The 26,153-nt window shown below is 50.7% G+C and overlaps 1 protein-coding gene across 3 annotated transcripts in view; it reads left to right on the forward strand.

The window, feature by feature from the left end:
* Hivep3 (human immunodeficiency virus type I enhancer binding protein 3) overlaps window positions 1-26,153 on the forward strand; it is a 396,986-nt gene that overhangs the window by 355,166 nt on the left and 15,667 nt on the right. For all 3 annotated transcript variants that reach the window (XM_029539622.1, XM_021200432.2, XM_029539623.1), the window contains 2 exons: window positions 2,671-8,133; window positions 12,370-12,512. In XM_029539622.1, the coding sequence (XP_029395482.1) occupies window positions 3,172-8,133; window positions 12,370-12,512 (5,105 nt within the window). In that variant the 5' untranslated portion in view covers window positions 2,671-3,171. The remainder of the gene's footprint in view (window positions 1-2,670; window positions 8,134-12,369; window positions 12,513-26,153) is intronic.

The following is a 26,153-nucleotide window of genomic DNA, read 5'->3' on the forward strand; positions in this document are numbered from 1 at the left end:
GATTCCATTGGAGCCAATGTGGTTGCTCCACATATGTTTGAAGACATAAGGAGCCACAAGCCAAGGAGAGCTGGGAAAAACTCAGAGATTAGCAACCACCCCAGTGGGGTTAGTGCTCAGCTGCTCAAAGGGGCCAGTAACTGCTGCTTCGCCAAAGAGTTATGATTTGCTGCTGGAGCAAATTCATTCATTTCCATCCTGCCCATTCATTGTCCCTTAAGCGATTCCTCATCCATCAAGTGGGAAGTCACCATCCTGCACCACGTTCCTCCCTGAGAAAACTGGCAAGTGGAAGCCAAGCGCTTGTTCTGTAGGCCAGGGCCGGGGCAAAGGAACCTGGGAAAGAACAGGCTGTAACTAGATGACTGTAGATCAATCAAAGGTGGAGTTTTCTATACTAAGAAGGACAAATGGCTTCTGGGAGGGATTCCAGTCATGGTTGTGTTTTCATTCCCAACCAGAGGCCACCCTTGCTTGGCCTTGACCTCATTCTGATCCAGCTTCCTTCGGTGGCTCTCTGACTGCCTCGCCCTGACTCTCCAGGCCAATATACTCACACCTGTACTGTCTCACTTTTACTTTCCTTCCTAAGTGAGGACTCCACACACACGAGTGTGAACGGCTCTGGAGGGAGCTGATAATCTGGTGTGTCACGAAGTGAGAACATTTGCTGTTCATATCCTGTCTGGCCTGTGGTCTTGATTCCTGGATTTCCAGATATTGAAAGTGGCAAGGTTCACTTTCTTGGCAATTTGAAATTATCATGTTTTATTGACAGTAAAACTTGTGACCACACTTTGGTATACTGGGTGTGCATGTGTGTGAGTGTGTGTGTGTGTGTGTGTGTGTGTGTGTGTGTGTGTAAGTTCATTATTAGCAAAGAACCTTGTTGGAGCCTCCAACTTAACCTCCGGGGTTAGGTTGGCATAGCAGCTCCCTGGGCATAAAGCTCTTGTCTTCTGTCACCTCAGTTTTATCTCACTTGGGCAATAGCCCTGGCACCTCAACCTAGAGTCTGAAATAGATTCCAGCTGGTGTCCTGACAGTGTGAGTGGCCTATCTGGCCTGACAGAGCCCAGTTCCTGGCTCCCTCTGGTTCAGAATGTCCACACCAGACCCTGACCATGTGGTTATAGCACTAGATATCAAAGGAGCTTTCCCACTACCTTCGGGATCCCAGCCACCTGGCCTTGAGCCTGTTGATGTTACACGATTAACCCTGAGATCTTGGTGACTCTAGTTCCAGTGAGCTCTGAGAGCTTCCTTATTGGATTGTTTCAATAGATGATCCTATGGAAGCTTCCAGAATAGGAGCTGACTAGCCTGATATGTTAGCCAATTAGCTGTTGGAAACCAAATTCTCCTCATGGTTGTCAGTTGGCTTCTGAGGTCCCATGGCCTCAGTGGTGAATGACATGAACCTTTTCTGTGGCTAATCTCTAGAGCACATTTTTCCCCTCCATAGTTTGAACCCTGAAGCACTGGTCCATTGTTGTGGAGATTTATACAATGTGCCCATTAGTCATGTAAGAAGTGGCTTTTTCTGTCACTTGAATCATGCTCAGAACTAAGTAAAGTGGGAAAGAGACTTGCTTTTCACGTCTCTGGGTCACAGGGTCAGCTAGATTCTCCTAAAGAGTAGACAATACCTTGCTCACACCACATCTGAATTTGATGTAATCGAAGGCTGAGAAATTCCCGAGTCATGAATTTTTGATGTTCAGCATCCATATCTTCAGTCTGAATTGCCCTTCCAAGACCCTGGCAACAACACCTGTCCTACAATATGGTAAAGCAAGATGCAGAGGGTGCCAGTCCTAAATTCAGAGGGCCCATGTGGCCCTGACTGGTTGGTCCCATATGCCTTTAGTTTCAGACCTTGGGAGGTAGAAGCAAGTGGGTCTCTGAGTTTGAGGCCAGCCTGATTCACAGAGTGAGTTACAGGACATGGATAAATACACACACACACACACACACACACACACACACACACACACACACACACTTGCAAAGCTAGAGGAACTCTCTAGAAAATCTCCCATTTCCTTAGGAGTGTTTGTATCAATCTGGTGGTCACAGCCAGGTTCAGTGTGAGTCACCACGGGCTATGTCCCAACCTTTACTGCTTTGCCCAGAAACACAAGATAGGGATTCGCATGGGGGCAAATATGAGTAATATTTCTCAAGGTTATGCAGATCTGGGGCCAGAGTGTCTTTGTTAACAATCTATCCCTTGGAAAGCTCATTGCAGCATCCTCAGGCACTTCTTACCTCTCACCCATCCAGCACCATCTGTATCCCCCTCAGCAGCATCTTTATCCATTTCCGAATGGTGTTCTTCTGCAGGCTACAGGAGCAGTTCTGACGGGACCTGCTACTACCCTTATTCCAGATTCACAGCAGGGACTTGGCAAGCCCAGGGTCACAGGGCAGGGTTAGGGACCCAGGCCTCTAGCCCCCAGAAACCCCATAAGACAGTGTCAGAAGCATTGGCCCTGTGGAGGCATTGGTGTAGTATGAGTGGGGATTTGGAGGTGCAGCATCCTGTTTGAATGTCTCTGGCTAGTTTTTAAGAAGTCTTAGCCAGCTTTAACTGCACTCCATTCACCCAGCCTGTGGACAGCCTCAGTAAATCCTTTTCCTCTGTTGTGTGTATTTTTTCCCTCACAGAAGACCGTGATTTCTCCTCTGAGGCTGCTATTCTTCAATACAGAATTCAAAGGCAGAAGAGAGCCGGCCCAGCATCCATTGTGGCATCTCTCCGGCCCAGTCTAGGGATGACAGGCCCATGGACATGGATGTCTCCGACCTTCAGCTGTTCATATAGCACACAGGGGACTCGTGGGGGCCACTTGTCACCCAAACCCACTCAATGGCAATACTGACATCTTCCATGCTATTTTCAAGACAGGTGTTCAGGCAGAAAAATGCCAGTATGCTTTCTGTCTGCAGAGTAGAGGGCTACACCACACCAATATGAACTGCTCTGAGTCCACTTGCAGCCACTGACACTTGGGGGGATAAAAAGCCCAGCCCCAAAACCATCGTGGGGTTGGCTTCCATGGCACTTGACCAATGTGGCCAAAGCTAGACACCTCGGGACACTTGGATTATTCATAAATGCGACCTACCCCAAACTCCCTGAGTAGCATCTGAAGTCTTGTGAAGGTCATGGATCCTGACCAAAGCATCAAGGGCACCAAGAAGGCTGATGGAAGTCCCCGGAAGCGGCTGACCAAAGGAGAGGCAATTCAGACTAGTGTTTCTTCCAGCACTCCATACCCAGGCAGTGGCGCTACTGCTCCCTCAGAGAGTGCCACCCAGGAGCTCCTAGCCCCTCAGCCTTTCTCAGGCCCCTCTCAGGAGAAAACGGGCCAGCAGCAGAAGCCTGCCCGGAGGCCGTCCATCGAGGCCTCGGTCCACATCTCTCAGCTTCCGCAGCACCCTCTGACACCAGCATTCATGTCCCCCGGCAAGCCAGAGCATCTCCTCGAGGGGTCCACGTGGCAGCTGGTTGACCCCATGAGACCTGGACCCTCGGGCTCCTTTGTGGCCCCCGGGCTGCATCCACAGAGCCAGCTCCTCCCATCCCATGCTTCTCTCCTTCCTCCTGAGGAGCTGCCTGGCATCCCTAAGGTCTTTGTGCCTCGCCCCTCACAGGTCTCCCTGAAGCCTGCAGAAGAGACACACAAGAAAGAGAGGAAACCGCAGAAGCCAGGCAAGTATATATGTCAATACTGCAGCCGACCCTGCGCCAAGCCCAGTGTGCTCCAGAAACACATTCGCTCACACACAGGAGAGAGGCCCTACCCCTGCGGCCCCTGTGGCTTCTCCTTCAAGACCAAGAGTAACCTCTATAAGCACAGGAAGTCCCATGCCCACCGTATCAAAGCTGGCCTGGCCTCTGGCTCCAGCAGTGAGATGTACCCCCCTGGGCTGGAGATGGAGAGGATCCCCGGGGAAGAGTTTGAGGAGCCCACCGAGGGAGAAAGCACGGACTCTGAGGAGGAAACTGGTGCCACATCAGGTCCCTCCACAGATGTTCTCCCCAAATCCAAGCACCCCCTGCTCTCAAGTAGTTTGTACAGCTCCGGGAGCCACGGTTCCAGCCAGGAACGCTGCTCCCTCTCCCAGTCAAGCACTGGACCATCACTAGAGGACCCCGCCCCATTTGCAGAAGCCTCATCGGAACATCCCCTGAGCCATAAACCGGAAGACACACACACCATCAAGCAGAAGCTGGCACTCCGCCTGAGTGAGAGGAAGAAGCTGATCGAGGAGCAGACGTTCCTGAGCCCCGGGAGCAAAGGCAGCACGGAGTCTGGGTATTTCTCACGCTCTGAGAGCGCTGAGCAGCAGGTCAGCCCCCCCAACACCAATGCAAAGTCCTACGCAGAGATCATCTTCGGCAAGTGTGGACGGATTGGGCAGCGGACCTCCATGCTGGCATCCACCTCCACCCAGCCCCTACTGCCTCTGTCCTCTGAAGACAAGCCCAGCTTGGTACCTTTGTCTGTGCCCAGGACACAAGTGATTGAGCATATCACTAAGCTCATCACCATCAATGAAGCCGTGGTGGACACCAGTGAGATCGACAGTGTGAAGCCCAGGAGGAGCTCTCTAACCAGGCGCAGCAGCGTGGAGTCCCCGAAATCCAGCCTCTACCGGGACTCACTATCATCCCATGGGGAGAAGACAAAGCAGGAACCATCACTGCTGAGCCTCCAGCACCCATCCAGCTCCACGCACCCTGTGCCTCTCCTGAGAAGCCACTCGATGCCTTCTGCCGCCTGCACCATCAGCACCCACCACCACACCTTCCGTGGTAGTTACTCCTTTGATGACCACATCGCTGACCCCGAGGTCCCCAGCCGCAACACTCCCGTGTTTACCTCCCACCCACGGATGCTAAAACGCCAGCCAGCTATTGAATTACCTTTGGGGGGCGAGTACAGTTCCGAGGAGCCTGGACCGAGCAGCAAAGACCCCACCGCCAAACCCTCCGATGAACCAGAACCCAAGGAAAGCGACCTTACCAAAAAGACCAAGAAGGGGTTCAAAACAAAAGGCGTGAACTATGAATGTACCATCTGCGGTGCTCGGTACAAAAAGAGAGATAATTACGAAGCTCATAAGAAGTACTACTGCTCTGAGCTCCAGATCACAAAAGCCCACTCTGCAGGTGCTCATGAAGTGGAAAAGACTCAGGCTGAGCCTGAGCCCTGGTCCCAGATGATGCATTATAAACTGGGGGCCACCTTGGAACTCACTCCGCTGAGAAAAAGACGGAAGGAAAAGAGCCTTGGAGATGAGGAGGAGCCACCTGCCTTTGGCAGCCCTGGCCCATCAGAAACAGCTCATAACCGTCCCCTGGAGTCCACCAAGTCACCAGCAGAAGCAAGCAAATCAGTGCCCTCTTTAGAGGGACCCACGAGCTTCCAGCCCAGGACTCCCAAGCCGGGACCTGGGTCAGAACCAGGGAAGGAGAGGAGAACAATGTCCAAAGAAATTTCCGTCATCCAGCACACCAGCTCCTTCGAGAAGTCTGACCCACCGGAGCAGCCCAGTGGCCTGGAGGAAGACAAACCCCTGGCCCAGTTCTCATCCCCACAACCTGCCCCGCATGGACGTTCGGCTCACTCCCTGCAGCCGAGGTTGGTCCGGCAGCCCAACATTCAGGTTCCAGAGATCCTTGTGACAGAAGAACCGGACAGGCCCGACACAGAGCCTGAGCCGCCCCCAAAGGAGCCTGAGAAGACAGAAGAGTTCCAGTGGCCCCAGCGCAGCCAGACACTGGCACAGCTCCCAGCGGAGAAGCTGCCACCCAAGAAAAAGAGACTCCGCCTGGCTGAGATGGCACAGTCCTCAGGGGAGTCCAGCTTTGAGTCCTCCGTGCCTCTGTCTCGAAGCCCAAGCCAGGAGAGCAGCATTTCTCTGAGTGGCTCCAGCCGCTCGGCTTCATTCGACAGGGAAGACCACGGAAAAGTTGAGACCCCTGGACCCCTATCCGACACCCGCTCCAAAACCTTGGGCTCGCACATGCTGACCGTCCCCAGCCACCATCCACATGCCCGAGAGATGAGAAGGTCCGCCTCCGAGCAGAGCCCCAATGTGCCCCATCCCACACACATGACTGAGACCCGAAGCAAATCCTTTGACTATGGCAGCTTGTCCCCTACAGGACCTTCTGTAGCAGTGCCTGCAGCTCCGCCACCCCCAGCCGCCCCGCCGGAAAGAAGAAAATGCTTTCTGGTAAGACAGGCCTCCCTGAACAGACCTCCAGAAGCGGAGCTGGAGGCCGCTCCCAAGGGAAAACAAGAGAGCAGTGAGGAGCCCGCAGCCAGCAAGCCTTCCACCAAAAGCTCTGTGCCCCAGATCTCTGTGGGCACTACGCAAGGTGGGCCTTCAGGGGGCAAAAGCCAGATGCAGGACAGGCCCCCACTGGGAGCCAGCCCACCCTACTCTGAAGCTCTGCAAGTGTTCCAACCTCTTGGCACCCAGCTGCCCCCTCCAGTCTCTCTCTTCTCCTTGCAACAGCTCTTGCCTCAGGAGCAAGAACAGCCCTCTGAGTTCTTCCCCACACAAGCTTTGGCCGGCCTCCTCTCCTCCCCATACTCCATGCCCCCACTCCCACCTTCCTTGTTCCAAGCCCCACCACTTCCTCTACAGCCTACTGTGCTACACCCCAGCCAGCTCCATCTCCCTCAGCTCCTGCCTCACACTGCAGATATCCCCTTCCAGCAGCCCCCTTCCTTTCTCCCCATGCCATGCCCTGCCCCCTCAACCCTCTCCGGATATTTTCTCCCTCTGCAATCCCAGTTTGCACTGCAGCTCCCTGGTGAAATAGAAAGCCACTTGCCCCCAGTCAAAACCAGCCTGTCCCCTCTGGCAACAGGACCTCCTGGCCCTTCCAGCAGCACAGAATATAGCAGTGACATCCAGCTGCCTCCTGTGACTCCCCAAGCTACCTCCCCAGTTCCCACATCAGCCCCACCACTGGCCCTGCCTGCCTGCCCAGATGCTATGGTGTCTCTGGTTGTTCCTGTCCGAATCCAGACCCACATGCCATCCTATGGAAGTGCCATGTACACCACTTTGTCTCAGATCTTGGTCACACAGTCTCCGGGTAGCTCAGCAAGCACGGCTCTTACCAAGTACGAGGAATCCTCCTCCAAAAGTATGTCTGTTTGTGGGGCTGATGTATATGAGGCTGAGCCTGGGCCATCGAGCATAAGCAAGGAACAAAACAGAGGTTACCAGACACCGTATCTGAGAGTACCTGAAAGGAAAGGCACTTCACTGTCTTCTGAGGGTATCCTGAGCCTGGAGGGGTGCTCATCCACAGCCAGTGGAAGCAAGCGCGTCCTTTCCCCAGCTGGCAGTCTTGAACTTACCATGGAAACCCAGCAGCAGAAAAGGGTAAAGGAGGAGGAAGCTTCCAAGGCAGATGAAAAACTGGAGCTTGTGAGTACCTGTAGTGTCGTGCTGACAAGTACAGAGGACAGGAAGAAGACAGAGAAACCCCATGTGGGCAGCCAGGGCCGGAGCAGGAGGGAGGCAGAAACACTGTCCAGCTTGTCTTCAGATGTATCCGACCCAAAAGAACTTTCTCCCCTCTCTCATTCCACATTGTCCCATGGGACAGCCCCAGGCTCAGAAGCTTTGAAGGAATATGCCCAACCGTCTAGCAAAGTTCACCGAAGAGGTCTGCCTCCACTGAGTGTAAAGAAAGAAGATCCAAAGGAACAGACTGACCTCCCTCCCCTGGCACCCCCTAGTTCTCTGCCTCTGTCAGATACTTCCCCTAAACCAGCCAAATTGCAAGAAGGTACGGACTCAAAGAAGGTACTGCAGTTCCCCAGCCTCCACACAACCACTAATGTCAGTTGGTGCTATTTAAACTACATTAAGCCAAATCACATCCAGCACGCAGATAGGAGGTCCTCTGTTTACGCTGGTTGGTGCATAAGTTTGTACAACCCCAACCTTCCAGGGGTTTCCACTAAAGCTGCTTTGTCCCTCCTGCGATCTAAGCAGAAGGTGAGCAAAGAGACATATACTATGGCCACAGCTCCGCATCCTGAGGCAGGAAGGCTGGTTCCATCCAACTCTCGAAAACCCCGCATGACAGAGGTAAGTTCTGCCTTGTTCTAGCCACCAAGTAATGCAAAAGCTTATGTTGAGCTTTTAAAGCCACATTGTCTTGATGCTAAGTTTGTAGAAATAAAGCCAGCTTGGGGTGGGAGGCAGGCAGGTTTTTCTCTCTGGGAGTCTTGACCTCATAAGAAAACATGTTCACTGAGCTTCTCTGCCCTTGTGTCCCTAACATACCCGCAAAAATGCTATCAGCAAAATGCTGCTACTTTTCCAGAAATTTCTACTATAAAATTGAAAAAATCAGTTTCAGGAAGTTATAGAGTGATTCTCTAAAGAACAAAGTTGGGAAAATTGGTGGGGATGCTTTGGGCAATTTTAGAACTTTATTCCAGCCCTTTCCCATGTGGTTCTCTATCATCTTATTAGTTTCTTTCTGCTTTTTAAATTTTATCTGTATCTGCTGGGGGGGGTTGTCTCTACTACCCTTTAAAATTGTCTCATTTCCACATTTAACACAATCCACTCCTAAAGCAATCCTTCCCTGTAAGATGGTGCATAAAACTGGGCTGCAGCAAATCCCTCCACCTCTAGGAGACAATGTCACAATCTAAGATGTCTGTGCTGTAGATTAGCAGTAGGCTTTCAATGCAACTCATATTTATTCTTCCATTGCCTCTGACCTGGGCTTCTTAAGGAGGTATGCAATAAAGTTTCCCATATAATTTAACAGATTTGAAACTCAGAAATTCCAATTTGCATAAAAAAGACAACACTTTTACACAGGCAAGGCCAACCTAAAGCTTCAGGCCAGGACCTGTGCTGGCCCAGTGTGACAAAATACCCTGACAAAAGTAACCTAAGAGAAAGAATTTATTTTGACATATAATTTCAGAAGTATACAATACATAGTAGCCAGGAAGCCATGGCAGAGGCAGAAGAGGCGTTTAGAAGTTGGCTGGTGGCATTGCCTCCACATTCAGGAAGCAGAGAATGAATAAGGGGCGGAGCCCAGCTATAAATCCTTAAGGTCCTCACAATAGACACTCTATTCCTCCAGTGAGGGTACACCTCCTAATGGTTGAACAACCGTCCCAAACAGCATCAGGTTATATGGGGACTTTTCACGTTCAGATCATGCCTGGAATTTTTGGAGGGAGCAGTGGTCTTCTGGGTGCCAAGCCCTGTGCTGGGTCCTGGAACCTAGGTCACTTCTCACCTCCCCTTGTAAGGCGGCATCACCTCATCCATTGTACAGCTGAGGGAACCTGGGCTCAGAGGCTGAACGAGATCAAGGACTTGGGGCAAACATTTGGCAATTCCAGAATTTGAACTAAGCAGACCTAGCTGGATGAAAAGAGTATTTCTTTTTTCTTCTCTTTTCTTTTTTCTTCTCTTTTCTTTTTTCTTTTCTTTCCTTTCCTTTCCTTTTCTTTGTCTCCATTCTCCTCTCTCTCTCTCTCTCTCTCTCTCTCTCTCTCTCATTGTTACTTGAGGAATGACATTTTTGAAAGATAATTGCAATTTTAATGACATCCACATGTACCTGTTGCAACCAGGTGCTTTGACCAAATCCCACACAGATACTGGAACGAGACTCCTTTTCTAGACCTGAGAGCAGACCTGTGTCTGCAGCTTCCCGGATGCTTATACAGTCTGCTTTCATCATGAGGTGAAAGCCATATCAGAAGTGACTGAGCTCAGCTGGATAGTCTTCACAAACTGCTTTCCAAATTTATTCTCTGATGTCTTTGTCAGCCCTCAGACATCTCTGAACGGGATCTCCACTTCTGGTGTTGCTGCCATAAACTGTGGCTGTTGCCAAGATGCTGGCATAATTACATTGGAAATACACCTGCTGTGTGCCAGATACTGTGCTAAACTTTACTCTTGTTTTCATAACACCCTGGGAAACTAGGGTACAGTAGGTAAATAGATCAAAGTTCAGAGAGGCTAAGTAACTTACACAAGGCCACACAGTAAATGACAAAGATCAGATTCAGAACTAGAGCTCACTCCAAAATCCTTTGAAACAGGTCTGAACTGTTCCTATTCCCTGATGAGAGGTGTCAGAGGTATATAAGACAACAGAAGTGTTGGTTTCTCATCTCTAAATTTGACAGTCATTTTTCATCCTGCTGCTTTCATAAAATGAGCTGAAACCTCCTTAGAGTTTAAATTTTCCTGCCCAAAGTACACAAATGTCACACATTAATATAACTGCATGGTCTGTAAGCTGAGGCCTTTCTACAACCCCCATTCCCTTCCTTGCATGTCTCCAGTAATGGGAGGTTCACCCCCTGCCAACCCCAGCGCCACCCAATCTGTACTTGGTTACAGTTTAAGCTCTTCTGCACACTCCACTGACAGTTGTCACCTTGTAGCTAGTGTCTTCCCCTAGCCATTATGAAAATGTCATTTATCTAAGCACGAGGAAACCTAGCTTAGCTGTCATCTTTAGTATAGTCCTCGTCACATTGAGTTTGATCTTCTGCATTTAGATCCTGAAGAGACCCATGCTTGCATAACCATCCATCTTGGAGTCATTTCTTATGCTTTTTCTTCCATTTTTCCCCCTCCATGGACCTCACTCTAATAGCCATAGCCCTACAATGGGAGCAAGGACTGAACTGCCCAGGTTTTAGGCCCACTATTTCACATATCCAGCTGTGTGACCATGGGCCATTCACCTAACCTTCCTGTGCCTTGGTTTCTTCATCTGAAAATGAGGAGAGATGCTAACTTAGCTCAAGGCTGTGAGGGTGGGTAACAGTGTTCACAAGTGAAGCTATGTATATGCCCCAGCTAACACAACCCACATTACTATTCAGTGCTACCATGAGTCCTAGGGCCCCCACCCTGCTCAGTTTAGGCACTGTTTCCTGGAACTGCATTGCCACCCAATCCCACCTCCTCTGGCCTCCCCAGAGTGGCATCAGGCAGCAAGGGAAGCTCTGTGCCTGTCTGTGATGGACCCCTCGGCCACTCTGTGGACTGCAGGCCATGGTGGAAACGTGGAGTGTGCCTGTCTGTGATGGACCCCTCGGCCACTCTGTGGACTGCAGGCCATGGTGGACACGTGGAGTGTGCCTGTCTGTGACGGACCCCTCGGCCACTCTGTGGACTGCAGGCCATGGTGGACACGTGGAGTGTGTCCAGAAATCTCACTGCTTGGCTTCCACCAGCACAGCCTAGACCTGAACTTGGTTCCCATTTACCCTCCCATTGGGAGAGTTTCTGTGGGGTCACCGAGTCACAGAAATCAGTTTCTGAATGGATCTTTAGGATGGTGCAAGCCAGGTCTGGAGAGGTGGCTCCTTAGTCAAGGGTGCTTACTCTTCTTACAGAGTTTAGATTCCTAGCACCCACATGAAGTGGCTCACAATCACCTGTGAGTCCAGCTCCAGGGGATCTGATGCCTGTTCTTTTCTGTGCACGTGTATACATAGATACACACACACACACACACACACACACACACACACACCACAATTAAAAATAAATCTTTTTTTTTTAATGGCCTAAGGCTTTCTTAGTTTCAAATCCCAGAGGGTGTAGTAGTCTATCTGAGGCTATTCCAGCCTCTGGTGATCTATTTGGCATTGGAACTCACTTCTCCTAGTCCCCAAGGTGCCCCTTATCTCAGCTCCATGGGCACAAGAATCCTATGTAAAGATGTACATTCCCACCCCCCTGCCTCAGATTTACAGAATATATTCTCAGGAACCTGGAAAATGATGGAAGTTTACAGTGAGTGTCCACCCTCCCCACAGAGCCAGTTCTCCCTGCAGCCCATTGTTCTACAGAGAGTGAATATCCCGGTGGCCTTCGGTGTTGGCTCAGGAGGGCTGGTGCCGGAAGCAGGAGACCTGTGCATTGCTGGAGCCACGCCCTTTACCAAGTAGATTGCTTTGGCTTTCCAATCTGACCATGAGAACACCACGGTTATACATGAGTATAGAGCCAAGCTTTCACCTATTTCTTCAGCATTATTTGTCTTTTTGATCCCTATTTTAAGTACTGGAGTGACTAAGGTGAATGAGACATATCCCCCAAAGACCCCATAGCATAGAACACAAAGACCTGACCGTGCGTCTCAGGGGAAAATGATCTTGAGAGGGGGGTCAAAACATAGCTTAGAGGAGACTTGGTCTCTTGTGGCCAGTCCTTGAGTCTGTAGAGGGGTGTTGAGTGAAAACCAGAGGCCATGTGGATGCCCCTGACCCAGTAGGCAAGGCTAACCAGTCTTGGTTCTGTCTTCCCCACGGAGTTCAGGTGCACCTCCCGTCGCTGGTTTCCCCAGAGAGCCAGAAAGACCCAGCTAGAGTGGAAAAGGAAGAAAAGCAAGGGAAGGCAGAGGAAGGTACTCCCACTCCCAAGCGAGGCGAGCCGGCGAGGGTCAAGATCTTCGAAGGAGGGTAAGTTTCATGCTTTTTTTTGCAGTCTGCTTCCTGTGTGGAGACCTTCTACCGCCCGCGCGCAGAAGTGGCCAGTGGCTCCTGGCTGTGGGCTGCCCAAAGGTACCCGTAGTCCTCACAGGTCCTCCCTATTCTTTGGGACTCCAAGGCCATCTGTTTTGCAAATGCTACCAGGAATCCTTGGTGACAATCTGAAGGAGACAAGGTCTTTCTCCGGCCCTGTGTCCTGGTTCTCATCCAGCACTAAAGTGATGTAGAGTCCTCAGCTCCACATCAGTCTGCACGATTGTTTCCTTTAGCGTTTATTGCCTCTGTCCTGCCATGCCACCTCGGTCACATCCTACTTCCCATGGTGCGGAAGAGTCATTGAATGCCCTCTACACTGTCTCTGCCTTGCCCTCTGGCAGGCCCACTCTAGGACACACCCCATGTACCCCAGGCTCTAGAAGGGCATCTGGATTCAGATGTACTTTGTGGAAGTTCTTTGTGCACTTTGTGTTCTGTGTGGCCACGTGTTTGTGAGCAGGTACCATGGTGTCTGTCTTGGGGTCCTACGTCTGCGTCCCTGTTGTGATCAGAGTGGTGCCAATTCTCTACAGTTCCGATGAAAGCGGTCACCATAAGCCTCCGACAACATGGGACATCACTGGGGACTCTTTCTCTCCAGCATCTGCAAGTGACTACCTCATGGGGACACACAGTGACAGCTGTGGGACTCTCTGGAAAGTTGGCATTTTATAGTGGCTAGATGGGCTCTTGGGGACAGGAAGTGGTTTTGGCAGGTACAGGGTCAGAAAATGGTGAACATCCCTGAAGCACATCCACAATTTTATTTATTTATTTATTTATTTATTTATTTATTTATTTATTTATTTATTTTAAAAAGCCTCTTTGACAAAAAGAGGACCATAGGTTCTGCTTCAGAGCCTGACCCTCTTTCCACTTGGGTACAATGGCTTCCCATGCCTGACATTTGGCTAGAGCGCCCTCGTGTGGCTATGTGCCCTCATGCCACCTGGTTCCAAGCTCCAGGCTTGGCAGCTGTGCCCCTTCATCCTCCTCCTCTGTGAAGGGGGTAGCAACAGGCTCAAACCAATGTCCTAAGCCCCACGAGGCCAAGGAAGGATATGGTTCCCACAAACCCATCACATGGACACCGACCGGCCCACACCTGTACTTTGCCTCCATCTGAAGCACCTCACTCTGCTCTTGGCTATGGGGAATAGCATCCTACGCTTCTAGCTGGTCACGTGGTATCAGTACTCGGGTTCCTTCCATCCTCGGCTCGCCTGCCCCTCACCCCGACTCCCACCCAAGATCTACCTGTCTGTGCCTCTTCCCCTTGCTTCTGGTGAACCTCTTCTTCCATGCGCTGGGTGCTACCCACTAGGAATATTTGCTAATGTGAAAAGGCGGAGCATTTTGTGTTGATACCTATCTGAGCACCTCTCCACAGCATCTCATGAATGGGACCAGGGCTCACCAAGTGCTTGTCTCATCTAGGGTGGAATAGGGTGCACCTATTCCAGGATCCTTAAGGCCAGTCCATTTGTCCATGCTAACCCTTTCTTCTTAGCCTCGGCGCCTTCGTCTTTTTCTCTCTTTAACACTTACAATATCTTGTTTCACAGCAGTACATACTGGAAAAGGGACTGTAATGAGGCCTGCTCAGAGTCCAGCAAAAGCCCAGAGAGGGAGGCAGAACAGCTCACTGTCTGCTGTAGAGAGAATATCTTGTGTCATGTATGGATGCATCCCCTGTCAATTAAAAAGCCCATGACTTAGGCAGGAAATAGAAGGTGGGACATCTGGGAGGTGGAAGGGATTCTGGGATAGAGCCAGGCGTGGGAGATTGGCCTGGGAAGATATGAGGAGACAGACACATGGTACCTGAGCATGGTAACCAGCCACGTGATAGAATGTAGGTTAAAATAAATGGGTTATCTTAGGTTATGGCTCTAGTCAGAGAAGAGCCGAGCTATGTGGCCAAGGTATCTGTAAATGTATTTTGAGTCTGAGTCTCATTTCTGGGAGCATGGGGATGGGAGGAAGAATTGGTACATAACTTCTATAGTTTGCCAGCTGCTAAAACACCTTCCTTGGCCCTGGAGTCTTGTCCACTGACGACACAGTTATGTAGTCTAAGACCTTGGGAGTAAGGATCGACAATCCCAGTCATCTCTGATCCGGAGAGAACTTAAAACATTCAGTCAATAGCACCGGTGGGACTCCGGTCTGCTTCGCATGCATCCGCTAGGGGGTGGTTTCTCCATGGCATCTGTGCAGGGCCTGTTCACATGATGAGCTAATGAGCCAAGTGTAGAAAAGTGGGTGCTCTGTGTGTCTAGCTTCCTCAAGTCTTTGGATCACCAGCCACGTTCCTTGACTCTCAGTCTAGCAGTTGACCAATTAGTCAATCCAAGGATAGACTTAATCTGTGCCTTGTAGGTGCTTTGGGCCAGACGTTATAGTGACCCAGTTAGTATCAAACTGTCATCCAGTACTTAAGCTGCTTGTGAGTCAAAGCAAGGTAACCATACAAAACCCTGTGCTGAGGCAGGGACCATCGGGGCTGAGATGCCCACAGCACCCACAGGGGGCTTCCCAGAGCTGCAGGACCAGGCTGGGTGGTGTGGACAGGGTGGGGTGACAGACGGCTGGAGGGCCAGTCTGGGTGAGGTGGACAGGATGGTATGACAGCTGGTATATGAGGTAGGCTGGTCAGAGCTCTCCAGGTGACCACTGAGACTCTTGGATTCTTGCCAAGATTGTCTCCCTTGCTGACACCATCCTACTCTTTGGCTTCAGACTTCTCATTACTCTTGCTGCAGTGTCTGGGATCACAGCTGGGCCCTCACTCTGTGCTCCAGACCTTTTCTCGGATGCCTGTGACCTCTTTGCCTAGGACACTTACAACTCCACAAACAGCACAGCTAAGCAAGGCCCAGGCTTCCCAATCATTAGTCTTAGTTACTTTTCTACTGCTGTGAAGAGACAGTGACTAAGGCAATTTATAAAAGAAAGCATTTCATTGGAGATTTATTTACAGTTTCAGAGGGTGAGTCCATGACTATCATGGTGGGGAGCACGGCAGCAGGCAGGCAGGCGTGGTGCTGGAGCAGTAGCCGAGGGCTCACATCTTATCTACAGAACACTACGCCTGCAGTGAGCTCCCCAATGACAACCCTTCAAAAAGGCCACACCTCCTAATTCTTCCTAAACAGTACCCCCGCCCCCACTAGGAACCAAGCATTCAAATATGGGGTCATTCTCATTCAAACCACCACACGTGGGAACCTTTGGACTTCCGATGATGAAGCCTTCACACTCAAACCTCATCACCACCTCAGATCCCTTCTCTCTGGATTCCATGCGGTCCCTAGATTCTGGTGTCTATATGTGAAGTAATCAAGGGCTCAGAATGGCTTCTCTCTCCCCTTATCCCTGCATCCTACCCTCCAGTGCCAGGGCCACTGGGCATCTTTCCACATGGTTGCTCCTATAGAGCCCTCTGTGGCCCATATCTGCAGTGTTAACTCAGCCTCGCTCTAACCTGCCCAGGTTCCTTAACTTTCTGCTACTTATGGATTCTACCCTTTGTCTGATCCACCTGATCTTCAGAAATGAGCGCTAGCCCTGTCTGGTGAACCTCTGAGGTCCCTGCCCTGGCACACCAGATGGTTTCCATAATACCGTACCAAGTCTCTTCTTGACTTGGTCCTAGGGCAATGCTTTTGCCCGCAGTGTTGGCCCCTGTGGACTATCCTAATGTCCCCTGCCACTTTCACACCTGAACAAAGCCTGCGTTTTCCAGGCAGTGTCCGGGAGTACCTAGGAGCACCGTGCTGCTGGGCTACACCCAGCTCTCCAAATTTGCCTTACTGTTGAGGAAGGGCTCGTTCTGTGAAGCAGTGTTTGTGCACATATTGTTCCTTGAGTGGAATGGCTACTGTGTTCTAACTCAAGAGCCTTTGTGCAAGGGAAGCTGGCGACTCAGCCCTGTGACTGGCATAGAGGAAGCTCCTGGGGTGGATAGGGCGTACCTGGCTGACGGCAGTGGCTGCACATACCCTGTCCAGGTTAGATGTGTGTGCCGAGGTCTGAGGAAGTGACAAAAGAAGCTAGTGAAGTTCAGGGCGCCCAGCTCCATTTAGAGGAGGCCCTCAGAGAGCTGGCTGTGAGCTTGGAACTAGAACACAGGGAAGAGATGCCAAAGGGTCATTGTGAGAAAGCTCCCTCCCTACTCCCTAAGGATAGAGGAGGGAGGCTCACAGACTCACCCCTTGGCCAATAGGCCTGTGTCAGAAGGACCCAGATGCTATGCTAAAGAAACCTTTTGTTCCCAGGAAGAGCCCCATCCCCCTCAACCTCACTTCATTCAAATAAGTATACCCAGGTTTGTTTCCACCTCAAATCACTCCTTGATAGCTAGGTTTTAATAGTTGTTTAAATACACACACACACACACACACACACACACACACACTGATCTGTACGTTCCAATGCCTATCTTCTGACTTCTCCAGGCATCGGGCATGCATATGGTCCATATATTTACATGAACTTATATGCATACACAAAATAAAAATAATCAAATTGGGGCTGGAGAGATAGCTTGGCAGTTTAGAGCACCTACTGCTCTTCCAGAGGTCCTGGGTTCAAGTCTCAGCACTCACATGGTGGCTCACAATCTTCTAACATCAAAAACTCCAGTTCCAGGATATCTGATAGCCTCTTCCGGGCTCTGTGGACACCAGCCATACAGATGGTACCCATATAGGTAAAACACTCTAACATATAAAATAAAAATCTAAAAATAGATATAAGGAGAAAAAAAAACCTTCCTACCCAGTTCCACTCCAGGTGGCTTGGGGCCTCTCCTACCTTAGCAGCTGCTTTGGCTTGGTTAAGGTCAACAGTGACCTGCACTTTGCAGAGGTCAAGGGTCACTCACTTCCAGTCTTTTCTGACTTTCAGCGGTGGACACAGCTGACCCTTGTTTTCTCTTTGCTGTGGGCTGGGGAGTGAGGTAGCTGGCCTCTCAACAGAGGATAGGCCACCTTTGTCCTATTTTTCTTGCTGTCTTCAAATCTGATCATTCTGTCTCCACTGGGGAATGTGACATGAATTTTAGAGGAACCCAGTGGTTACCAAGGCAATGAAGACCATGGGATACTGAGAGTCCAAAAAGCCTTTGTGTTAGGTCATTGCTACCTTAGCTATTATGAGATAATGTTTGCAGCTGGGAGAGCAATGGCAACAGCAGTGGGGGGGGGGGATGGGACCCTGGGGCTCCTGACAAGGGAACAGGGAGGCAGAAATGAAGTGTGGCCACCTTGAGTGTGGCCCCAATCACTGCTGGGCACATGCAGAACAGAGATAAACACAAGACTCGAGCTGAGAGAGTGGATGACTGGCCCTGGGGGCAGTGGGGAGCATTGGAATCTGAGAACCCAGTTCTTCCTCCACATGGGGGTCTTCAGGGAGGCATGGGCACTTGGTGCTTGAGCCTGACTCTCAAGGGCAGGCCTGAGCTGGAAATACACACATGGAACTTGTCAGTGTGCAGCTGCAGTTTGCGGCTCTGACTAAGATGGGTTACCTGGGGAGAAGGAGAAGAGAGAAAGGGAAAGGACAGCCAGAACGGTGGCTGGGTTCTGCATTGGAGGGAGAGTCAAGGATGCCGAGAAGCAGGGTACCCAGAGCCAAGTGGAGTCCAAGAAGCCAAGAATTGAGAGCTCGGCTAGGCAGCACCCTGCCTGAGGGCCCAGGGAGGTGGAAACGGGGGAGGGGGGCTGTCTGCTGCACAGCCCTGTGGGGAGTGCTGGTGACTGTGATGGGAGCTGTTTCCAAGGCAATGGATTTCCTGTGGTCCAGGCTGAGAGGAGGAATGGAGGCAGGGTATTAAAGCCCCGCCCTAAAAGGATGAATAGGGGAGAGACAACCAAGATGGAGGAGGAATGGAAGCCAAAGGGGCAGGGGGAGAGGGTGGGGCATAAGCAGGACCTTCTTGTTTGTTTGAACCTCTGTGTGTGTGTGTGTGTGTGTGTGTGTGCGCGCGCGCATGGTCACACAGCTAAAATGTTTGATGGAAAGGAATAGATGATGTTGGGGAGAGGAGAGAGTGAAGAAATAGCTCAAGAAAGGATTGAAGAGGACATTTCTCTGAGGGTGACAGGCAGAGGGGCGGATGGTCCTCTGTCCTCTCTCCCTGTGATTTAACTTAGGTTAGTTCTACTCTGTCCCCCCTAGGTACAGCCACTTTCTTGGGTTGGCCAAGCCTTCTTCATCCACTCATTTCTTGATAACTCCCAGAATTGTATTGACATTTTCTCTCTTATTCTGTGAGTAAAATCATAGGATTTGTATGCTGATAAAAAAGGGTGGGGGGTATTGGGCCAGAGGGAGGGAGGAAGGGACAGGAGGGTAAGTTCTCCCACCATGATGTTCCTATTCATCAGCCCTTCACTGGTCTTGGAACCACCTAGGAAATACACTTTTGGGTGTGTTGGTGAGGGTGTCCCAGGGCTGTTTAAGGAGGGAAGACCCCCTTAAACATGGGGTGGTACCGACCCATGGACCAGGATCTCTGACTGGAAAGGGGTGGGGGCAGGGGTGGGGGATACCAGTGTTCATTTCGCTCTGCTCTGACTGCACAGGCATGAGCAACCCCTCTGTGGTGGACTGTTTCCCTTCTCTTTCTTCTTTACATTGCTTCTTGCCAGGTACTTGCTCACAGGGACAACAAAAATCACTATTATATCCCTCATCTTTAGTGAATGACAGCCAGTGGGCTGCTTCTCAAAAAAAAAAAAAAATGCCATGCCACTTCCTTCCAAAGAACTCTTTGATGACTGCCATAGCTTCACCTCTACCCTAGGTCTGTGTGGAGACACCTTCTAACCTTCCAAGGCTCAGAGGGGCACATGGGAGAGCGCCACTGCTTACGGGCTTTGGAAGCAGCCAGAGTCTTGTGTGGACAAACCTGCCAAAGGGAGGGGAAACTCAGCTTGTTCTGTAACTGCATAAGCCACAGATGATGGGAACAAATCAACCAGGGACATGTGGCTCTGGAGACAGATGGAAGGTACCTGAATCTTCTTAATTGTGACACACCCTTACCTTTCCTGTCTTTGGGCCTCTTCAGAAACAAGAGCAGGAAGTCTCGGCCTGTAGGTCCCGGAGCTGGAGACTCACGGGGCGGTATTCTTTCTGCAAGGGTCACTTTTCCAGATTGTAATTGAAAGAGGAAGGATAAGGCTTGGACTCGGAGTGTGGGGACCTGCCAGTGAGTGTATGCTCTGCCGTTGTTAGCTCTGTGGGCCTCAGCAATGCTGGGCTCTGTGTGAGCCTGTGTTTCTCATTGTACAGTGACGATGGCCTGGAGGGTTGGATGAGCTGTGTGCTAGTCATGATGGGGGCATGTGGGGCCTCCCCTGTTGCCAATGAGCTGCCTGAGCTCTGAGAACCACAGAGCTCCATGCTAGAGACAAGGCTCGAAGGGAGCCTGCAGGAGAAGACATGTGAACCCCAGCCACCCTGTGGAGGAGCTAATTCTCTGAAGGTGCAAGAACCACACAAGCCCTTCGGCGGTGTGCTCCTTCCTGTAAAGAGCCTCTGGAGGGTGCCATACCCTGAAATGAGGTATCTTGGAAAAGGGGCTCCAAGAATGGGGTCTAGTTTGCTTGAAAATGCACAACTGGCGAGTCAAAGAGATATCAGGCCTCTTGGGGATGGGATGACAGACCCCCAAATCCTCAGAAAACTCACATATCCATAGCCTCTGGATCTACCTACTGCTATGTCTTCCATGCTGTGCCCACCCAGGGCTCACAGGGGAAAGTCTTGTTGGTCATCCCTACTTACCTGTATAGACTGTTGTGACTGTCATTCTTGACTGACAGCACCTGAGACCCATGGCCAACTGCCCCTCTGCCAGGTCTGGCCCCTTGGCCCCATCTGCAGTGATAAATCTATCTTTTCATTTTGTGGCTTTGTAGATACCTTGAGGCCAAGATCAGGGTCTGGTGGCCTTTCAGCAGCCCCAGACTCAGGCTAGGGCTGTTGGCATACCACCGAAAGCTAATGTAGGTGTATAGTGTAGAACTCTCTACTGACCGGCGGGCTCTGTACCTGTGTAGAAGTCCCAGCCCAGCAGGTGTGGGACTGGATGGCACATTAAACAACCCCCTCCTGGCAAAGCATCAATACCTGTTGTCATTCTTCAGAACCCTGATCAGAGAGGAACCCGAGATGTGTCCAGAGCTGAGGCAAACACCCCGCTGGCCTCACAGCTCAGCCACCACCCCCCCCCAAGCCCCACCATTTAAAGCTTCATCAAGGTCTGTGTTGGCAACTGAGTATTTTTAACAGACACACAGCCCAGCAGGCAGTGCCACCTGGCACCTGCTCCTCCCCTACAGACATCATTACTTTTTGGAGCTTTCCTGGGGTTAACCAGTTCACTGTGGCTGGATCTCCCCAAGCATGCCGACCGCTGAGCGCTGGCCCTGAACTTCACGGACAAAAGCTTCTCTCAGTTCCCGAGATAGCCGGTGTGAACATTCCTAGTCGCATCTTCTCGCTCGGGCATGACTGTACCCACGTTGTTACCCAAGTTGTCAAAAGATCATCATACAGCCAGGAAGTTGAAAAGCCTTTTTACATCCAAAGTTTGAGGAGAAGCAAGAGTTTTACAGTTAAATCTGAACGGTGTGTGGAGCCATCAACAGCACAGGCGCAAAGTAGCCTTTGTAACATCTCTGCCCCAGAGGGTCACCTAGAGGCCACGGCATCCGTGCCCTTATTCAAGGGAACGACATAGCTCGGCAGAGAGAAAAGTCATGAACTCGAAAGGTTAGATGTGCCTGCAAGTACTCAGCTGCACGGCCTCCGGGCTCAAGTTACCTTGCGCTAACTTAGTTCTAGGTTGGGTCTCTGTCTCCATGAGTTCTATTTGACTTACACAGTTTCTTTTTGTTTGTTTTTAGGGCATAATAGCACAGCCTTTAAGATCCTGACTGTGTAGGCAGGTGACCTGGGTTCAAGTTCTGTCTCCATTAACTGACGGTGTGAACTTGGTGCTCTATAACTGCCCCCTCAGTGTGAGCGGGATGGGTGGGGCCCATAGCTCATCCACTGTCATGTGATCTGAATGAGGTAACATGTGAGCTTTTCAAAATAGCAGTTGGCACCCAGTAAAAGCTATATGAGTTCACTGATATTTTTAGTTGTTTTTTTTTTCCCCCTTTCTGGATTTGTGGTTTTTCTCAGGAAACCTGCAAAATACAGCAATTTCATGCCACCTTTAGCAGGATGGCAACATTCTCTGACCCTTCAGAGAGGCCGTGTGCCCTACCTTCTGTTTCTTATAGTCCTCCATACACACATCTCCCGTAGGTACCCCCTCTACCTCTTCAGCATTTGAGCACAGCCCACCCTCCATTTGGTCTTAGGAACAAATGTAGGCTATGTAAGAAAATACACATCCACTTGACAGTGCTCTGATGGTTTGGACAAGCTTATCCACCCGCAGCCGTTAGGTTCACAGTCACAGTTCCTCCCTACACGTCTACCCGGCTTGTGCAATGGGGAGCATGCATTTGTGACAGGGAGCTCAATGCCTTACAGTGGCTTATGATGCCTGCATCTTTGTCATACGCAGAGCCTGAGGTCACCTCACCCTCTCTGCCATCTCACCCCCACTGTACCCCTCTTCTGGAACCTGCAGAAGGATAGTCACCTCCTCTGGTGTAATCTGTGCCAAACAGCTGTCAACTTAGTGAAAGTTTCAGGTCTTATTAACAACTCCAGAGAGTCTAGAGCTACAAACCAAGGTGTCACACACACTGACTGTCCAGACGAGACATTCAGTGTCATCAGCCGAATGCAGGAGGGGAACTTGAATCAGTCTAAGACCTAGTGTGTCATATGCCATAGCAGCAAAGTCAGAGCTGGCTTCCTGTCAGACGTCTCCATTCACAGCTGGCTAGGAGCTCTGAGCATGATGCTAAGCCTCATTGCTACTTTGACTAGAGGACCGAAGTCCTCCTGACTAGGGCTGGCCTGCCCGAGAGGCTTTCTTTGCTTTGGAGACTCCAGGTTCAAAGCTACAGTGGAATTCAAAAATAGCTGCCCAAGGCATGCTTGGCAGCTGTGTGTATAAACACACACACACACACACACACACACACCACCCAAACCCAGACCAAAAGACAAAGAGCTACTTCCTGTCCCCATAGGACGTGGGAGCTCCAGAGCTGGGGCTGCTGAGGCTGCTGGGGCTACTGGGGCTGCTCTGCTGCACCCCCATTGCCTGGCTCTAAATCTCAGTCAGGGTATTTGATCTTAAGATTCCCTGCAGCTGATACATTCCAAGTTCCTAGAGTTGGCTTTTTCTTTAATGGAAACGCCAGACTAGCTGACACTCTGGCTAGTCCGAACTGCAGTGGACAGGTGGACAGTAAGGTTTTGAGAAGCTACATGGGTCCCCAGAGTCATGGGTCACCTACACCAAGCCTGCCAACAGTCACCTGACAGGGAAGCCTGTGTGTCAGGCCTCCAAGAGAAAGCATCCAGTAGTGAAGAAGTGGCCGGCTCCAAGCAAGGCTACCCTTGCCTCTCTGCTTTCCAGCCCTGGCTCTCTGCAGCTGCCAACACCTGGATGTCTCATTCCAGGCTACAGTTTCAGGAAAGGTTGGGTGGACAACAATTCTGTTCTTCCCTGTCTGCAGCACAGTAGATCCCAGGTTAGGGTTTTACTGCTGTGAACAGACACCATGACCAAAGCAACTCTTATAAGAACAACATTTAATTGGGGCTGGCTTGCAGATTCAGAGGTTCAGTCCATTATCATCAAGGTCAGAACATGGCAGCCCTCAGGCAGGCATGGTGCAGGAAGAGCTGAGAGTTCAATATCTTGTTCTGAAGGCAAAAAGGAGAAGACTGGCTTCCAGGCAGCTAGAATGAGGGTCTTAAAGTCCACACTCACAGTGACACACTTCCTCCAACAAAGCCACACTTCCTGATAGTGCCACTCCCTGGGCCAAGCATATTCAAACCACCACACGAGGTCACTGGGAAACTATGTTGAGCACCAAGAGTGGGCAGCAGTCTGCAGGGCAGCCAGGTGCTCAGAAGAGCAGCACTGGACTGTCTTGACCATGTCAGTTAAGCTCTTTGGGCCTTGGCTTCCTTTTCTGTACAGAGGCAAAAGTGGGGGGGGGGGCTGGACAGGAAGGTGGATAATGTTTAGTCTATAAAGTGCTTTGCATCCCCAAGGATTGAAGATGGACTGGTCCTATGGAGGGGATGACAGTAGCAAGTTCTAGTAACATCCAGAGATGAAACTCAAGTCCTTCTGGCCTCCACTCTGTGCTCACATTCATTCTCATTAGAAAGTTATGTTACATGCCTGTAACATAGTTAAGACTGGAAGTTTTGAGGCTTGCTTGGGCTATATAGTAAGTCTACATAAGGCAGAAAACAGAAAGAGGAACTGTTTGTTGAAAAGAACCAGCCAGAGCAGGTACAGGGGGACAGGGTATCCGGGGTTAGAGAAACAAAATAGAATGAAACAAAAGTGTGCCGTGTTAAAGCTCATTACTTTGTATGCTAACTTAAAATTTAACTTAAAAAACTGGAAGGAGCTTCTCTTCTGGGCTGGAGAGATGGCTCAGAGGTTAAGAGCACTGTCTGCTCTTTCAGAGGTCCTGAGTCCATGTGGTTTCCCAGCAACCACATGGTGGCTCACAACCATCTATAATGAGATCTGGTGCCCTCTTCTGGCCTGCAGGCATGCATGCAGGTAGAATGCTGTATACATAATAAATAAATAAATCTTTTTTAAAAACTGGAAGGAAGGAAGGAAGGAAGGAAGGAAGGAAGGAAGGAAGGGAGGGAGGGAGGGAGGGCGGGCATGTTCATTCACGCTGTGCATATTGGAGGAACCCTCAGCATTAGGTGAAACTTATGTGTAAGGGCTCATGGAGTGGGCAAATCAGTGCAGAGCCGGATGCCAGCATACTTGAACAAAAGCCCTGGCTACTGTTCTGACCTGTAACTAGTGAGCATTTACTGAGCTCTTGATGGGCACCAGGTACCATGCTAGACTCTGGAGAGGCTCCAGTGAGCATGGTTGACTGGTAGGAGGGCCCTGACTTAAACAAGGTGGGTGCTGGGCTCAGGCAGAGGAAGGACTAGCCCACACTGACAGAAAGGTGTTCCACAAAGCTACAGTCCCAGCCTTCAAAGAGTTGAAGCAAGTCGTAGGGTTGAACCCTGTGTTCAACTGGAGCTGTCTCTTCAAAACCCCTGAGCCTTCAGTGGCCATCCTCGGGCCCTCCATGACCTGCGATTCTGCTGCCCTGCCCCTTCCTAAGCCATCTCTCCTGGGCTCCCAAAGCTCAGCCCTGTCCTTGGTCCTTGATGCTCTGGCCTCACTGTGTGTGAGGCAGGTCGAACAGACATTTTTTTTTCCTGCACACCTCTCCCGTGGGTCTGCCACAGCATCCCTGAGCAACCTTCCATTCTCTTGCCCAGCCACCCTACTCTTCACAAACCTACACAATTCTCCTTCCATAGGTCCCAGCTGTGTGCTAGATGTTTCTGCGTATCTTTCTTATCTATATCTTACACACAGTTGTTAAAATGAGGGCCCTCGTTGCCTCATTCCCAGCCTGTGAATGGTCTCGAGAACAAGGCCAGTGGAAACTTAAGATGTCTGTTTCTCCCTCATCCTGACCCCTTCTCTATACAGACAGCTGCCAAGGACGTAGAGTTACTTCCAGAATACCTCGTGTTTCTTGCCCTAGTCTTCCCCAGTCTAAACCGTTCCCAAGAGGCAAGTGGATAGTTGCCTCTTGGTGAGGTTTTGTTTATCTGCAATGCAATCTTCCATCAGGTCTGGAGTCTTTAAACTGCCCAGTGACCGATCACACGGCCTACATGACCTGTGTGGTCTCCTTTCTTCTCCTTGCCAACTTCCCATACCTTTTAGCACACCTCTTCCTTTGTCCTTGCTGAGAGTCCTCCTGCTTGCCTCCCTCCCGACCCTGCCTAGCCACGTGCTGGCCAGTAGATGGCGCCCAGCTTCTTTAGTACACGACCAGGTGGTATAGGATGACAACCTCTCTGCAAAAACCCTCTGTCCTTACTGTGACGTGGAGGAAGAAGTGAGGAGGTCAGCGAGTGGTCGAGACGGACTGCCTTAGAACCACTTCCGGGTTGCCATGGGAAAGCCCATGTAGGTGGAGGCCAGAACAGCTGAGGGGCTGTGTGAGGAGCAGCAGTGTGGCACGGAAGAGTGGTCAGGGAGTGGGTCTCATGGACCCACTGAACAGAACCCCCGCAGCCAACTGGAGGTTGGTGGCAGGTGACAGAGAGCCTGTAGCACAGACCATCCTCATCACTGGGAAAGAGTGTCAGCCTCAACTTGCTTCCCTTGAAGACTGCACCCCAGGGGCACAGGAAAACATGAGGATGAGGGCAAACTTCTTCCTGGGTTTGTACATAGGGTACTCTGGGGGTGCCCCTCCTCCCAAGGCCTGCAGGACTTTCTTTTGAACACAAGATGTAGATTAGATAGATAGATAGATAGATAGATAGATAGATAGATAGATAGTAAGATAGATAGATAGATAG

The sequence above is a fragment of the Mus pahari genome, chromosome 6 (genome assembly GCF_900095145.1).
Source record: "Mus pahari chromosome 6, PAHARI_EIJ_v1.1, whole genome shotgun sequence".
Lineage (NCBI taxonomy): Eukaryota > Metazoa > Chordata > Mammalia > Rodentia > Muridae > Mus > Mus pahari.